This window comes from Muntiacus reevesi, chromosome 3, assembly GCF_963930625.1.
Source record: "Muntiacus reevesi chromosome 3, mMunRee1.1, whole genome shotgun sequence".
NCBI classification, from domain to species: Eukaryota; Metazoa; Chordata; class Mammalia; order Artiodactyla; family Cervidae; genus Muntiacus; species Muntiacus reevesi.
Window position 1 is genome coordinate 85,845,910 of NC_089251.1, and position 16,888 is coordinate 85,862,797.

The 16,888-nt window shown below is 37.3% G+C and overlaps 1 protein-coding gene across 1 annotated transcript; it reads left to right on the top strand.

The window, feature by feature from the left end:
- Positions 1-963: 963 nt before the first annotated feature.
- Positions 964-16,664, top strand: FAM98A (family with sequence similarity 98 member A). The gene is made up of 8 exons (XM_065929442.1): positions 964-1,117; positions 4,413-4,561; positions 6,680-6,814; positions 10,393-10,577; positions 11,611-11,691; positions 12,232-12,348; positions 14,597-14,764; positions 14,860-16,664. The coding sequence occupies exons 1-8, from the start codon at positions 1,065-1,067 to the stop codon at positions 15,526-15,528; spliced, it is 1,557 nt and encodes a 518-aa protein (XP_065785514.1). The 5' UTR covers positions 964-1,064; the 3' UTR covers positions 15,529-16,664.
- The last annotated feature ends 224 nt before the right edge of the window (positions 16,665-16,888 follow it).

Sequence of the window (16,888 nt, forward strand, 5' to 3'; positions counted from 1 at the left end):
AACGTTTAAGAATTGCAAAATTAAATCTACCAGGACCAATGTGAAAATTCTTTAATTAAATGCCTACATAGTGTGCCATATGCCAATTTATAGTTAAATATAATTTTCCAAATATATCATCACTTTGAATACAATTTTTCTCATTTTTTTCAATAATTTCTAAGCACAAACCCAGCCAGTACATGCCAAGAAACAACCAATTGTGAACCGTGTCACATTCTGCCAAGTCAATAATAGTACAACAAAAAAAATGTATTTACTTTTAAAACTGCGTGGATTTAAAGATATTTTAGTCTACTTGAGATTGATATGGAATGAAGACCTCCTCTGACCTCCCTCCCCACTTTAAAATAAGATGCTTAGTGTCTGGGAAGAGCTTAAGAAGTCAAGAACGCAAAGGGAGGGAATGAAACAACTTTCTTAAGCCGTGTCAAGGGAAAGTCGACTCCTCCGTAACACTGAAATACAACTACTGCAGCCACAAGGAAATCCAGTTTTCTATCATTCTCTCGGCACTTGGCCCGTCTACCCCTAAGCTAAGGAACTATCTCGGAACGCACGCATGACCCACAGCTAAAGCTACAAAATGCCAGCTGGCTGCAGACATCCACTCTGGTAACTCTTCGAGATCCAGAGACTCATTCTCAGCCAGCACTCAGCCAAGTTGTGGGACCCCCCACCCCAGACGATCCTCCCCCACCTGCCTCGCCCCACGACTCGCACATGCGTACACCAATTAGAAAAAGTTAGCGCGCTCCCCGCCTCGCCTAAGTCCCCACGCCCAGCTGCCACGCAGCCAGACTTCCTGCCCTTCTTGGGGCCGCCGGCTTCACTATTCAGCAATACGCATGTGCAAAAGGTGTCACCCGGCCATCCTTTAGCCGGCCGGGGCCGGGCGATAGGCGGAACCAAGTTTCTTGCGCACGCTCCAGACATGCGCAGTGCAGGGGCTGAGGCGCCAGCTGTTGACTTGGAGGTTCCGGAGAGGCAGCGCATGCGCGAGTGTACGCGTTGCCGGCGAAGAGGGGAGCCTGACGACTCGGAAATTTGAATACCACAGTAGCATGGAGTGTGACCTCATGGAGACTGACATCTTGGAGTCGTTGGAAGATCTTGGGTAAGACTGCCAGGGCGCCGGTCTCCCAAACCCCCACACTTCAGACCCCTCGGGAACTCCTTCTCCGCCTCAGTCAGAGACACCTGCCTCTCCGCGCCGCAACCCGTGGCTCCTGGCTGTCGCCTCCCTGTACCTCCGGGACCCCAATTCTGCGTCCACTGCCTGCCCTGTCGGGTTGGGGTCCTCCGGCTGCGACGCCCCTAGGCTTGCCCTGTGCGCCCTGCAGCCGGCTCACCCGCAGCGTTTGTCAGTCATGCGTGTCATTGTCTGGGTCTGGCTCTCGCCACCACCCTCCCTGAGCTCCTTTCCTTGCTCCCTGTCCTCCTGCCCTACCCCCTCACTCTGGAGGGTGCCAAAGTTGATTTTCTGTTTTCCTACTTGTCCTCCAAACTTCCTGCTCCTGTCTTGAGCCCCTGCTCCTACACCATCCCAGTCCTCTCAAAAAAAAAAAAAAAAAAAAAAATCTCCTTTGCCCAGTCATGTCTGCATGCACCCAGGCTTCCCTCAGCCACAAGTCTGTGCGCTGCATCCGTTCCTCCTGCCAGCTCACTTGTGCACCTAACCTGTCGCCACCTTCGTGGGAATCATGGGGAGTTTCCCTTGATTCTGACACTCCTTCATTGAGCCCCATTAGCCCTTTCCCTTAGGGCCATCTTCACCCACCAAGTCTCTGTGTATTTGTTGTGCATTTTGTCTCTCCCCATGACAGTTACCGGACCATAATTGATTAGTATCTAGAAGCTGGAAATAGGGCTTCTTATCTCACTGGGTCACCCAGTTCAGTGTGCTCAGTTAAAACTTGAGAACTTAGAATTTCTTGGGCTAAATATGGTTCCAGAAACAAACTGTATGATTAAATATTTGCTTATAGATATGGTATCCCCAAAAAAAGAAAGAAAAGAAAAACAGATTTAGGTAACTGTATTTATAAAGTAACAAGTCCGTTACCAAATCCTTCCCCTAGGTTTTACCTTGCTGTGGAAAACCTTTCTTATTTGGGAACGGACACCATGAGGTTTCCCAACATCTGCCTGTTTAAGTAACTTGTCCTGGCACGGATTTTTAGGAAAGGAAATGGTAGTGCTTATCATCTTTTTTTGTCAATGTGAATTGTCATTGTGCTTTTCTCTGGAACTTGCTCTGAATTTTCATGAATATTCCAGGCTTTAGGTGGCTTATTTCTTTGATGAGGGCCTATTTAAAAGTCACACTCAGTGAAATGGTGTCTTTTTGGTGGGTCTCTCAAACTTTAAACTGCTAGATTTCAGACATGAAACCATTCAGTAAACATTTTTGAGGAACATTTGTTCTGTTGACAGTGTTGGTCTGAGCTTTTAAGGGTAGAGAGTGAGGTAGAATTGAAGTTTACACTGAAAACATGCTGTGAAGAGAACTGAGGAGAACCAGGAAAAGGAAAGGAAGTGGGGAAGGAAAACTGGAAAAGGAAACAAGTCCTAAGCTTCCTGGAAGAACACTTAAGATTAGTGATGAAGGAGAAGTAGAGAGAGGATGGAGGTAAACCTTATTTAAATATAGTCGCTCTGCATGGATAGAGGTCCCTTAACAATTAAGTGACTGATGCTGCTTCTTCTCATTATTGTTCTTTTATTCTCTGTTAACTATGTTTTTCTTCTCTTGGGTACTATAAAAGTCATTGTCACTATAATAACTCTAGTTAAATAAATCATGGAGATGGGTTGTAGTGTAAACCGTGGGATACTCTGAAAACTTGACTATAAATTTTAACGTATAACTGCCTAGTTTGGTGGCATTCAGCCATTAAAATTTAGCCTTAATTAAATGACATGTACTTTTCAAGGATTTGCTGAGAAAGACTGAGGGCAGGAGAGGTAGGTGATGGAGGATGAGATGGTTGGATGAATCACCAACTCCATGGACATGAGTTTGAGCAAACACTGGGAGATAGTGAAGGACAGGGAAGCTTGGTGTGCTGTAGTCCATGGGTCACAAAAAGTCGGACAAGACTGAGCAAGTGAAAAACAGCAACAATTAGAAATAAATGACAATCATTTATTTTTAGCCTGGTACACAGTAGGAATTCAGTAATTACTTGCAGGAAAAAATTAATAAGTTTAAATGTGTAACAGGAGGAGAAGTTTCTAGGCCTGGTTTTTTTTTTATTTCACTGTCTAATAATTGATTTTAAATGTAGATGTCAGACTATACTTTATATAACCTCATTTTTGTGTGTGAGGTTTCTTCTGTCCCATTAAATATGTAAGCATATAGTTACATTTTAAAAAGAACTGATTGGCATTTCTATACCTCTAAATATGGAACTACCTTGAGCATATTTAATAAGTATTTATCAATATTACATTTAAAAGATAAAATAACCTTCTGAAGAATGTATATTTTTAAATGACTTTGAGAATGACAAAATACTTAATTCTAGCTATTTTCTAGATTGAGGTTCATTGTTACTATTGCCTTTTATGAATATCTAAACATTTAATAATTTTTTAAAATTACATTTGAATCCCTTACAAAGGATTGGGATTCATTTGCACCAGTTCACCCAAACATCAATTTGCCAGCAATTATTAAATTAATCTTGATGTTTCTCTGATACTAGTATGTCTTACTAATTTTAACTATCATTAAATATAGAAGAAAGAAATAATAATTGGCAAGTTTTTGCTTTTAAAGAAAATTATTAAAACGTCCAATTACTGGAATATCTTCTAGAAAAGACATCTAAGTTTTATTTCTCAAATAGTAAACTATGGCATGCATGTGTGCATGTTCAGTCACTTCAGTCATGTCAGACTCTTTGTGGCCCTATGGACTTTAGCCCACCAGGCCCCTCTGTCCGTGGGATTCTCCAGGCAAGAATGTTGGAGTAGATTGCCCTGCTCTTCTCCAGGGGATCTTCCCGACCCAGGGATCAAATCCATGTCTTCTGCATTGCAGGTGGATTCTTTACCACTGAGCACCAGGGAAACCCAAACTATAGTATAATTTATCACTTATAATCTGGTTTTAATGCTGATTTAATTAAAGTGAGAAAGCAAACCTTTGTACAGTGAACGCTCCGTAAATGTACAGAGGTTGACATAATTTACTAGTACCTGAGTCTATTCGGTATTCACATATTTTGAAGGGATTAGCTTGCTTTTTTAATGGTTTATTTATATATGCAAGTTTAGAGATTGGTCATTGTAGCTTTATTAAATCATTGCTTGATTAAACAAATAAAATGTGAATATATTGTATTTGTAACATATTAGATGTGATTTTATGTTCTTCTGAAGTGTAATTTCTTACTCACCAGTTACAAGGGTCCATTGTTAGAAGATGGCGCTCTGTCTCAGGCCGTCACTGCTGGAGCCAGTTCCCCTGAGTTTACCAAACTCTGTGCTTGGTTGGTGTCTGAATTAAGAGTGCTCTGTAAACTAGAGGAAAATGTGCAAGCAACTAACAGTAAGTAAACATTCAGTTTTAGGTGCAAATATAAAAATGAAGTTTGTATTTTGAGTGAACACTATCAGTACTACAACTGAAATTTCAAATTCTTTATAAATGTAAAAAAAAATTCATAAGGAAACAGAATGCTTTTTTTCCCCTCCATTGTTTTTATAGATAAGGTAATTCTGAAGTTGAAAAACCAGAATGTAGTCATACAGCTGTTTGTGGAAATTGAAAAGACCCTTTTACTGAGATCAAAAAAATGGAAATAGAGTATATATGAACTTTTCATTCAATTGTAAGATCTTGAATTGGTGGCCAAAACTAGAAATTCAGGTGTTTTTCTCTGAGGATTACCAAATTCCAGAGGTATATATAACATGTAAATGCATTATAATTCTGTTATACATGGGGAGAAAAAACACTTTATCAAGGAACTTTCTGTATCATAGGAATGTATCACTAGGTTCATCACAACCAGATCCATCATCGTCAGATTTATGGTGTGGAGAGCTGTTTGGTATTTGCCAATTTTGTTACTGCTTTAGCACTAGTTTTGATGCTGTGAAAGAATCAAAAGCTTTGGAACCTGACATTCCACACCCTGGTTCCCTCCTATCATAGGTAAACCCATAATAGGAAACAAAGAAAAATGCTCACTTGCTAATCCACCCTTGTGGAAAACTATACACATAATCCCCCGCTGTGGAATCCAGTTTTGAAGAGCTTACTCTTATGTATTTAGTATATTTAATGTGTATAGTTAGTTGCATCCAGCTGTAATTATTAAGGAGAGTATAGTGTAAAAGTAGTAGCAACAGCTTACACTTACTGAGCACTAGCCGTGTTCTAAGCACTTTACAAGTGTTAACTCATTTAAACCCCAGGGCAACCCTACCAGGCTGCTTTTATTCCTCCTTTTATACATCAAACAAGGTAGCACAAAGGTTAAGGCCCTTGCCTGAGGTCACACAACTGTAAGTGATACAGGCCGGCTTCAGTCCCCAGCAGGCAGGTTTGGGAGCCAGTGTTCTTTACACTGCCTGTTTCCCTGACATTTCAGAGACTGCGGGCGCCTTTGAAAACAGTTAATACTAGACGGTAACTGTTTATAACTAGGACCCCTGTTGTTCAGATGAAAACATATAGAAGTCAATACAAAACAGGTAAAAGTTTGGTGTTCTAGTTGAAATTGAGAGGGAGTACTCTGAGCACAGCTGTCTCTTCTCCAGCTGCCTCTAACAGAGTTCTTTGAAACTCTAAAGTTCAGAGAACACAGCTTGCAAAACACTGATAATGCATTCTTCCCATTTTATAGGTGAGAAAATGGAGTCAAATCAAGAGACTCTGTCAGTGTATTAGTTAAATTTTACCCCTTTGCAATACTGGATAGAGTACTATCAAAACAGAAAGGAAGAAGAGCTTTGCTTTTTCTTGGTTCACCCAGTAAATGCTGTATCTGACATGTTATGAGAAGACAAATACAAATCATGTTCACCATCTTCAAATGGGAATTTTAGACACAACTGAAACAAATAGAGATTAAAACAGTAGTTAAATGGTTCAGTTTGTGATTCACATGGAAAGAAACTCGGTGAGTGTGGCAGGCTTTGGGGAAGATTTCATCAAGGAGCGAGACCATTGGACTTTGATGGATATGTGGGATTTAATAGCGGAGGAGAGGGTAAAGGGCATATCAATCACAGGGAGTCACTGAAGTTAGGACACATAGGTAGAAATGAGACTGCCCATTTCCAGGATGGTGAGGAGACCAGCCTGGCACCACTAGAGGGAAAATTTCTGGAGGTTGTAGGTAACTACTATATACAAGTAATAGGAACTACTCCTACCAGTATACTGGAAAGGGCAAGCAAAGAGGCTGTGAAGAATCTTCAAAGGCAAACAGAAAAAATTAGATTGGATGAGGTGGAACTTAGGAATCCATTAAAGGTAATAACCTAATGAAAACTGTTTAAGAAAGCAAATAGGCAGTAGTGTGAGAAAGGATGGATTAGAAGAGAAAGGTACTTGTGTTAGGAAAATACTATTAAAATTTTCAATTTATAGATAATTACTATGCCAATGGGGAAAACAGTAATTTTTGTTAAATAAGATTATTTTAATTCTTAAAAGGCCCAAGTGAAGCTGAAGAATTCCAGCTTGAGGTGAGTGGGCTACTAGGGGAGATGAACTGTCCATATCTTTCACTGACATCTGGCGATGTGACCAAGCGCCTTCTCATTCAGAAGAACTGCCTCCTTTTGCTCAGTAAGTTCATGACTACTAGAATGTAGCTATTATTTTCTGTTTATGTTTTCCATGACTACTAAAACAGGTTTAAAGAAAACCTTGTTTAAAATTTCTAACTAAGAAGCTAATGGTGGATTCATGCAGTGGTAGCAGTGTCATTTTATAATTGCTACTCTTTTATGGTTTAAATTCGGTGTGGTGCTCAGCCTGCTGTGCTTCACCTGACATGACTAAAAGTACTGCTAGAGGTTATCCAAGTGTGTTATCATCCAAACATCAGTGTTCTAGACCAGAAGCACACTAAAATCAGCTAGGAAAATACTATGGGGATAATGAAGTTTTTTTTTTTTTTTTTAATTTGTGGACAGTAACCATTCTAGGCACAGTAAATGGAAAATGTAATTATTTAAAGTATTTTGTGTTGTTCTTTCTTTGTGACTGGGTAATTCTTTGTGGATTTCAAATTTGTTTGTAAAGATATCAAATTACAATGTAAACATTTCTAGAATACTATTTGGATTGTTCCTGTACTTACTTATCATTTGGGAAGTAAATTTTTATGAAAAGTTATTTCCTTCTATGTTATTTTTTTTAATATACTAACTACTATTTTTCTTTTTACCTGAGAAACAGTAAGTAGACTCACAAATTTTATTGCCTTCGTTAACTCTCCGATAACTCTCCAATAACTCTCACCAGTTGTCTTAAACTTAGAATTTTTGTAGCATTCTGAGACACATTTAGATTAAGCTTTGGTTAAGTGAATATTATAGTTCTTATTATGACAAACACAGTTCAGAGCATCTTTCAAATGTTTGTCTTTACAACTTAACTATGGCTTCTGAAAAATGATGCAACTCCAATTTTGAATGTTTAGTTTTTAAAAAACATGTGTTCATAGCCATTATATTTAGGAACTAAGGTATTCTAAAATCACTTTGACTTCACCTTTGTCAAATGATTGTTATTGGGTGGGTATAGGGGTGGGGGATGGGTGCATATGGCTAGATACTGCTTTAGACACTGATATTGCTGGCATGTGGTTCTTATACATGCATTCATTATCCTTCAAACTGTGTAATCCAGTAACTGGCTCAGCCACAGTATACTCACTGAATCTTCCTTTGTAGCAGTGCATATCCTTACCAATACCTGATATTTGGCACTTAGAATATGTTATCTTACATAGGAAGACAACAGCTGTGTGGAAAGCTCAGTAAGGACCCTGAATTAGCTAATTCTTCCAGAGAGCTCAAAAAGAGTTTGGTGTTTCTGTTCCTGGTGCTTATAAAAAACCACTTAGAATATAAATATTTTATAAAAATGCCTTTAACTCTTTCCTGTTTCTTAAGCAGGCTGTTCTGAACATTATTATTTTGGACTCAGGGTCATCATTATATTTTAATGTGCTGTTACCTCAAAAGCTTTTCAAGAATATACAACTGTTTAGTTGCTCCTCAACTAAATGACTAAATCGACTAAAGCTTACTCTGCTTTTGGAATTCTTCATACATACATACACACTGCTCCCTTCCTTCTCTTTATCTCTGCTTCTGCTCTTTCCTCTTTCTGAATATTCCCCGGTTTGTATCCTCTCTCATGCTAGTACGCATTTATGTACATGTACTCATTCTCTTTTCACTCTGTATAAATATTTTTCATCTTTCCAAGTATCAGTTGTCACATCTCAGTGCTATAATTTTATTAGCTTCTTGCAGCACCCTACCTTATTGAATTGAATCTTTTAATTCCTGAGGGGGGAAAATAACCAACCTCGTTAGAATTGTTAGTAAAACAGAATAGTGTATTCTCTAATAGTCTGTACTGGCTGAAAAACTCTCATGTGTCAGGTTAAGAACTGTTGTGGCTCTTAATTGGCCTTTGTGGTTGTCAGTATATTAATATTTCCCTTAGATATAATAAGTCTAATATCTTTGTATGCATATATTCTTTATTTCTAATTAGATTGTCAGTAGAGATAATCTTTTTTTGTTGTGTTTTATATCTTCAGTGCCTTTTCTGATATTTTGAACACACCAGTTACAATTAATGCTTTTTGATGGTAATTGTGTTGGTAAACTAATTTTGTGAATGCCTGAGCTATGTTGTCCCAAATTTAGAGACCAATTTGTTAAATCATATATATGATTTTCTAGAGCAAGGGTTGGCAAACTTTATCTTAAAGGACCAGATAGTAAATATTTTCTGCTTTGTGGGCCATAAGGTCTCTGGCAACAACTTAACTCCACTGTTGTAGCATGTTAGTGGCCATAAATGACATGTAAATGAATTTTAGAGTGTGGCCATGTTCCAAGAAAACCTTATTTGCAAAAACGGTTATTTTCATGGCAGTGGGGTTTTACTATTTTGATCTTTTAATTCATGCAGTTTGCTATATAGAACATGTTAAGATTTTATCAAACCCATTTAGAATGACCTTTCCAGAATCTTAGCTGTTTATTCTGGAATAGGATTTGGCAGCTTTTCAGAAATGGTCTGCTAAAATTATGACCCCTGTACTTCTCACATTACACCTTAGGTATAGGAAATGAGATATTCAGGCTGATCATTCTTTTATACTTACTGTAGGGCTTAAGAGCCCAGAAAATGTCTTTTTCCAGCTCTCTTCCTAATATTGTCAGAAGGTTCTCACTTTGTCACATAACCTGAAATCCTAAGATCCAAATGATTATTAAACATCTAAAAATATAAATGTCCCTTGGAAGGTAAAAGGAATAAGATTGAATATTTTTACCTTCAACTGAATTATCTGAAGCAGATTGCAGCTCTCATTATACCTGGCTGAAGTCAACGAACAAGGGAATGATACTGATATGAAATGACTCCACCCAGAAATGATTAGAACGCTTTGGGGTTTTTTTCCCCCCCTCCAGGGGAGGGGGTGAGAATGAGGAATGTAGGAGGAAAGGGAATATTAAGAATATAGATGAAAGAGGGTATTGTGTGACCTGCCAGAAGGTGACATTAGGCTACTGGAGACCATGCATGAAAAAGGAATGTTTGTAAATTTAGTACCTTCCCCCTTCTCTTGTAAGTGAAGCTTTGACCACTTAAAAATACTCTTTCACTCCAGTCTTAAACACACTACTTGAGTGTTGGAAGGTAAGAGGGCAGGATAGTTATATCACTGGTGTGTATCAGTTGTGAGAAATAAAGTATAGATATAGATATATATATATATATATATATATATAACCTTTTTAACTGTTGCTGAAAACTAGTCACCTGCCACCTTTTGCCAGTTTGTTAACAGATGCCAACCCATGTTCTGGAGGTTCCTTGATAGTGAAACGCAAGAATCAGATTTTAAGATGTGATCTACCTTGATCTTTTGGTTTCAAAAAAGAATTGCTTGCTTTTAAATCAGACTTTAAACATATATTGGTTAAATACTGAATTACAGAACCAGATTATGTGTTACATAATTTGCAGGTAAAAAATGGTTTTCCTTTCTTGTTTTTATCCATTCTTGCAGCTTTATTACGTATCATTAGATCTATAGAGTTGTGACTCCAGACTTATGACTATTAATTGTAGCTGTATCTCATTTTGAAATCTTATTTTGTTTACTTCAGCATACCTCATCTCAGAACTAGAAGCTGCCAGAATGCTCTGTGTGAATACTCTTCCAAAAAAAGCTCAAGAAGGAGGCGGTAGTGAGGTCTTTCAAGAGTTGAAAGGCATATGTATTGCTCTAGGAATGTCCAAACCTCCAGCCAATATAACTATGTTCCAATTCTTCAGCGGGATTGAAAAAAAAGTAAGACCTTTAGTACCAGATTGTAGTGTATTAAAGGCATAGTCCTACAGTTGTTTGAAATGAAGCAAGTTAATTTCTCTTAATGGGAATCTAATGTACATATTTTTAAGTGATTGTTACTAAATGAGTTTTGCGTTATAAATCCTAGATACCTTCAAGGAAAATTGGTATTTTACTATATTTTTTTAACATACTAGCATGTTTCTTTTTCAAAAAAGGAAACTTTGCACCTTGATTTATAAACTGAAATAAACTAAAAATAATGTAAAGAGAATTAGGACTTAAGTCCATTTAAAAGTTATTTTATCATTGAACTTTGATGCAATTAATAATTTTGAGGTCTTTATCATTAAATGTTACCACCATTCTCCCCATTGACTGGACAGAAAAAGATGTAAATGTTTTGGGATTTTAATCCAGTCACTTCAAGTCTTACATGTTTCATTTGACAAACTAGTTGTGTTAACTGCTAATATAATCTAGTACATGATAATAAGTTAGAATTGTTTTTATACTACATATTATCAACAGTTGAGAATCTTTATATAATTGATTAGGAACAAGCAATTTTAATTAAAAAATTAATGAACAGAAGAGAATGATACTTATTATAGCAGAGTTATTCTCTATAAGTATATCTGATGGAATCTAAGAATTGCTACATTTGCCTTGTGGGGTAGATGGATGCCATGATGCACAAATTTGGCTGAACTCTACCGGGGAGCAGCAGTGTATCCATAGTCCATATTTTTCTGTGTGTTCATTCATTCATTCAGCAAATACATATTGAGTGCCCACTGTTGTCAGGCACTGTTCTAGGTGCAGTGAAGGACTCATGCTTCCATAGACACCTGAGGAGTGGGTCAAGTGAGTGTCTTTATCATGTGGGTCTTGTACATTTCAAAACATCCTCCACCTTTGCCTCTGTCAGGAATCTTCTTTTGATGGCAGGATATGATGGGAGTTGGGAAGATGAGGAGGATGTGTTTTACTTTTAGATTTGTTTATTCATTCATTTATGTTTTTGTGTCAGTTAAAGGAAACATTAGCAAAAGTTCCACCTAATCATGTGGGAAAGCCTTTATTGAAGAAGCCAATGGGACCGGCCCACTGGGTGAGTAGTGAGCATCCTGAGTAAACTTTGTAAGGAGCCATCTACCTATCTCAGGATATTTATGTTTGTGCTTTGAAGTTATATTCTCTAATATGGTGGACATCCTTAGAATTATTTTTGTAAGTCTTAAGATTTATCCAAAATAATTTTATTTATGTAACATTAGGAGTACTTCTTTCATAACTTGTAAAAAATTTCACACAGCTGATTAAATTGAAGTTCAGTATGATGCATGTTTCTAATTGCCAAATGGGTTGCCTTCAAGCCAAAATCTTCACTGGGCTGAGCTCCACACAGTGAGTTATAGGAAAACTAAATGAGAATTTTGTACTTACATATTCTTTATTCTATTTTGAGATGACATTATTATGCCTGTCATTTCATTAGTTTATTATAACTTATTATTCTGTTTATTATATAACCTAAATCATTTTGTGCTGAGTGCTGGGCATTCAGTTGTGAATGAAACAGTTTCTCCCCTTTTGGAATAGGGGATCAAGCAGATTTAAATTCTAACTGGTCTTTTTAATTTTGTTTCAGGAAAAGATAGAAGCAATTAACCAAGCTGTGGCCAATGAGTATGAAGTTCGGAGAAAGCTGCTAATAAAACGTTTGGATGTCACTGTCCAGTCTTTTGGCTGGTCTGACAGAGCTAAGGTACACGTTAAATCACTGAAAAGAGGAGAGATTTCTGGACGTGATCTTTAAACATACTTAACACAGCTTAGATGTAGTGCAGCCTTTAAGAGAAATACATAGGAGATACACATAGGGGTTTTTCTTTAGTGAATTACTGAGTAGCCATTCAACAATAATGAAAACACTTATTTTTCAATTTTTTAATAAATTTCAGCAAAGCTATATGTTGTAAACCCTACTGGAAGTATCCATTTGTAAGAGAAAAGTAGAGTACCTAAAAATTACTAAAGATAATAAAATTTTAAATTACTTGTTTAATTTAAGCTAACAATTTAACTTGCTAATTAAATAAATTAATTAAATTAAAATTACTGATTTTGGAGGACCAAATATTGTGACCCATTTATAGAGAATTGGAGAATCCAGTACGACTTCGTTTTATTTCAGCTTAAATAAGATAATCCAGGTAAAGATCTTGGTCATTTCAACAGGTATTTATTAAATATTACTATTTTATCCGTAAGTGGTAATTAATTGGCACAGTTGGTTAATTTGACCTTCTTAGAACCCTGAAATAGAACTAATTCTTGAATTTATGTGGAGATTGATCCAAAATGTTAAAAGTTCATTTAATGGTGCATTCATTTTTAAAAGTAGATTTTTTCTGAACTTTAATTGGCTGAGAAATGTTTTTATTTAGTTCTCCCATTATCTTCCTAATACAGTAAATGTTAGTTTCACCTAAACTCTTTAAACCATATTATAGTCCTGTTTAGCTGCTAAATTGATGGGGTAGATATTTACTGAATTACAGTATATTAGTGTTGGAAAGGGGTCTTAGAGATCAGTCTTAACTCCCCTCATTTTGCAACTAAAAACAAATGGAGACCCAAGTGAATGGAAGGTTTTGCCTGAGATCTCACAGTGAGTCAGTAGTAACACAGGGAATAAATTGTTCTCTTTGGGGCCTCTTGTTGAGGAAATACCAGTCCTTAGTTAAAATATCTTTGATGATAGCAATCATTTCACTCCTGGCATAATACTGTACTTCAAAAACAAAAACCTGCAACTTTGGACTAGAAAAGCATGTAATGATTGGTGGATGTGCATTGACCACAGGTATTAACACTGGAATTCTGGTCTGAACACTGCCGTTAACAGGCTTTACTCCTGGGGTTCTGATGCAGTATGTCTGAGCTGTTTACTCTTTGAACTTTTGTTTCATGTAATAAAATTTATGAATTTATATCACTTTGAAATTGCATTATAAAATCAGTTTTATTTGAAGCTATTATGAAACTCTTTTCTCAAACTTGTTTGTTTCTATTCACCTAAAGATTGATTGAGCACTTACTGTAGGTACAATAGTGACTACAAGGAAATGAAATATAAGACATTCAGGAAACGTTTCTCAGACAAGCTCATCTCTTTAGCCTTTTAATTATTAAAGAAAATTTTTAAAAATAAAAAACCATTTGTCATCCTAGTCTTAACCACGATAGCTGTTTTCATTTTTAACATTATCTTCTTTACATATATAATCATAGTAAGCATCTCTTTTTATACCTTTTCACATAATATAATTTAAACTTTTACCATCAATATTTGAGTACCTGTACATAACTAACAGACTGAGCAATTACGTTTTGTTCTTGTGCTATTTTCCTGTGTATTGTAGTTGTAGCTGTTGCTCCAAATTTAATAGGTAAGAATTTGTTGTTGCTTCCCCACATTTAGGTTACTTTAATTTGCATTTATTGATCCTATTTGGAAAACATGTTTTATATTTATTGGAACTTTATTTTCTCTTGTGTAAACTTTCTATTTATATCCTTTGTTCATTCATCTTATGTTACAAATACATTAAATGTACTTCTATTAAATGGTTATAAAGTAGACTCTCTTTTTCTTATTTATAATAGAAATGGCTTCATTTTATCTATTTAAATATAAGATATAGATAAAATGAAGGCATTTGAGACCAATGGCATGGGAAACCTTTTTGTTCCACAGTATTAAAGAGAAGCCTCTTTATCTCCATACCCCCTTCTACCCCCTTTATCATTCCTTGCTGTATCAGCAGGTCTGACAGCTATACTCTAAGATAGTTCTTCACTAGATAGGAGCAGTGGTGAGTAACTTTTTCTCTCATCTGGAGCCTAGTAAATCCTATCATCAAACATTTTGAAAATCTTTAACTTGTTTAGCATCAATGCTTCTGTGTCATCTTGAAAACTGACATTTGTCTTTGAACACTTTCTTTCAGAGTCAAACAGAAAAATTGGCGAAGGTTTACCAGCCAAAACGCTCAGTCTTATCTCCTAAAAGTACTATTTCTGTTGCCCACCTTTTGGCTGCAAGACAAGACTTGTCAAAGATCTTAAGGACGAGCAGTGGCTCTATAAGAGAAAAGACTGCCTGTGCCATCAATAAGGTGATAAGACTACCTTTAATTTTCTTTCAAACACATTTATTTATGTTTTTAAAATAAAGTAATTTAAAATTTAAAATATCTTTCTTATCCCATAGGTGTTGATGGGCAGAGTTCCTGACAGAGGAGGTAGGCCCAATGAAATCGAACCTCCACCCCCAGAGATGCCACCATGGCAGAAAAGGCAAGATGGCCCCCAGCAACCAGCAGGAGGACGAGGAGGCGGGAGAGGTGGTTATGAACATTCCTCATATGGAGGACGAGGAGGTCATGAACAACAAGGAGGAGGGAGAGGTGGACGTGGTGGTGGCTACGACCATGGTGGCCGAGGGGGAGGAAGAGGAAATAAGCATCAAGGAGGCTGGACAGATGGAGGCAGTGGCGGAGGGGGTGGCTACCAAGATGGCGGTTACCGGGATTCGGGTTTCCAGTCCGGTGGCTATCATGGTGGCCACAGTGGTGGCTATCAGGGCGGTGGTTATGGTGGCTTCCAAACATCTACATACACAGGAAGTGGATACCAGGGTGGCGGATATCAGCAGGACAGTAGATACCAAGATGGTGGGCATCACGGTGATCGAGGCAGTGGTCGTGGAGGGAGAGGGGGTCGCGGAGGCCGAGGTGGACGCGCTGGCCAAGGAGGAGGTTGGGGAGGAAGAGGGAGCCAGAATTATCATCAAGGGGGGCAATTTGAACAGCACTTCCAGCATGGAGGTTACCAGTATAATCATTCTGGATTTGGACAGGGAAGACACTATACTAGTTGAGGCTACATAGAACCTTACATTTTGCTAGAGCTCAAGTAATAGAAACTTAGTTTCAGAATCCTGAATCCAGCATTGATTTTGAATTAATGTGAGACCACCGGTGACAGGCAGATTCCTGCTTGGCATAAGCATTTGTAGGTCTTCATACAATACTGTTCTTTTTTTTTTTTAATGGACTTACATAATGCTGTTTATTTGAGAAACACATACAATATCTCTCCTTTGTATGAAGAATTTCTTAAAAGGTAATTAAAACTGCCTTTAACTGACCAGTTTAGACTAATTCCACAGTCAGAACATGCGTATTTTTCTGAAGAAATTACTTGAATAAGTAGTTTTCATGTTTTCAATATGCAGTTTTGAAAAATGAGAATTCTTCTAGATTTTTTTAGATTTACAACTAGGAAACCTTCCTCATATTAACAATCCATTTATATGTGTTTTCCTTAAAGTATTCTGATGCCTATTTTCCAAGCACAGTTCTGCCCTGATTGTCTTTTTATTCAGAAAGGTTATGCAACATTTGCTTCATGATAGAACTTTAAGGTCAGTTCCTATTAAATGAGCTCTTCTGCAGATAGCACATTCAGTAGCCTTATCCTTTTGACAGAATACTGTACCATATGCTCAACTCTGAAAACCTTGAACACGGCCAAAATCCATAAATACTATAAAAGCAGACTAAGTTGTGAACCTATAGTACATGTAGTCATTTAGTTAAGTTTAGCAATTCAAACTGACCTGCATCCATTCAAAACAAGTTCCTCTTTCAACTTTATTTTTACTTGAAATCTGCTAGAAGAAACAGCAAACTGAAATTTGTTTTATGCACGAGTTAAAACCACTGGCTCAGCAGATACAAGTTAGTTTGCTTTGGGCAGGAGACTTTTTGTAATGAAAGAAATGCACTACCAAGTAAGAGGACAGACTTTTGCTTAGAGCAGGAGGCCCTTTATTATTGCTGCAGAAAACAAAAGCCTGGCTGAGTTGATGTTTGACACTCACCGTTGCTGAAATTACATGACGCTTCTTGCTGGGTTTTTGTACACGTAAATACTGTCAAGCTGTGAAAGAAAATGGCTGGAGGTGTGCTTTGTGTGAAAGGTGAGCAATAAAGTATCTGTATGTTCTCTCTTTGGTTTGAGTTTTATTTTAGCCACTTTTTTTAAACTGACGAGTTTGAGCAAGCTACAGCAGTTAGTGATGGACAGGGAAGCATGGTGTGCTGCAGTCCATGGGGTCGCAAAGAGTCGGACACGACTGAGCAACTGAACTGAACTGATTCTGGACGCTTGCTTCAAGCTTATGAACTAAGGCCTTTGTTCTCCAAAGATTCTCAAGTGTTTCTTTGAAACATAGT

Bases quoted from the DNA above. Each gene is read 5' to 3' on its own strand.
- FAM98A (XM_065929442.1), top strand. From the start codon at position 1,065: ATGGAGTGTGACCTCATGGAGACTGACATCTTGGAGTCGTTGGAAGAT. The intron at 10,578-11,610 runs GTAAGACCTTTA...TTTTTGTGTCAG, and splicing joins TCAGCGGGATTGAAAAAAAA to TTAAAGGAAACATTAGCAAA. The intron at 11,692-12,231 runs GTGAGTAGTGAG...ATTTTGTTTCAG, and splicing joins CAATGGGACCGGCCCACTGG to GAAAAGATAGAAGCAATTAA.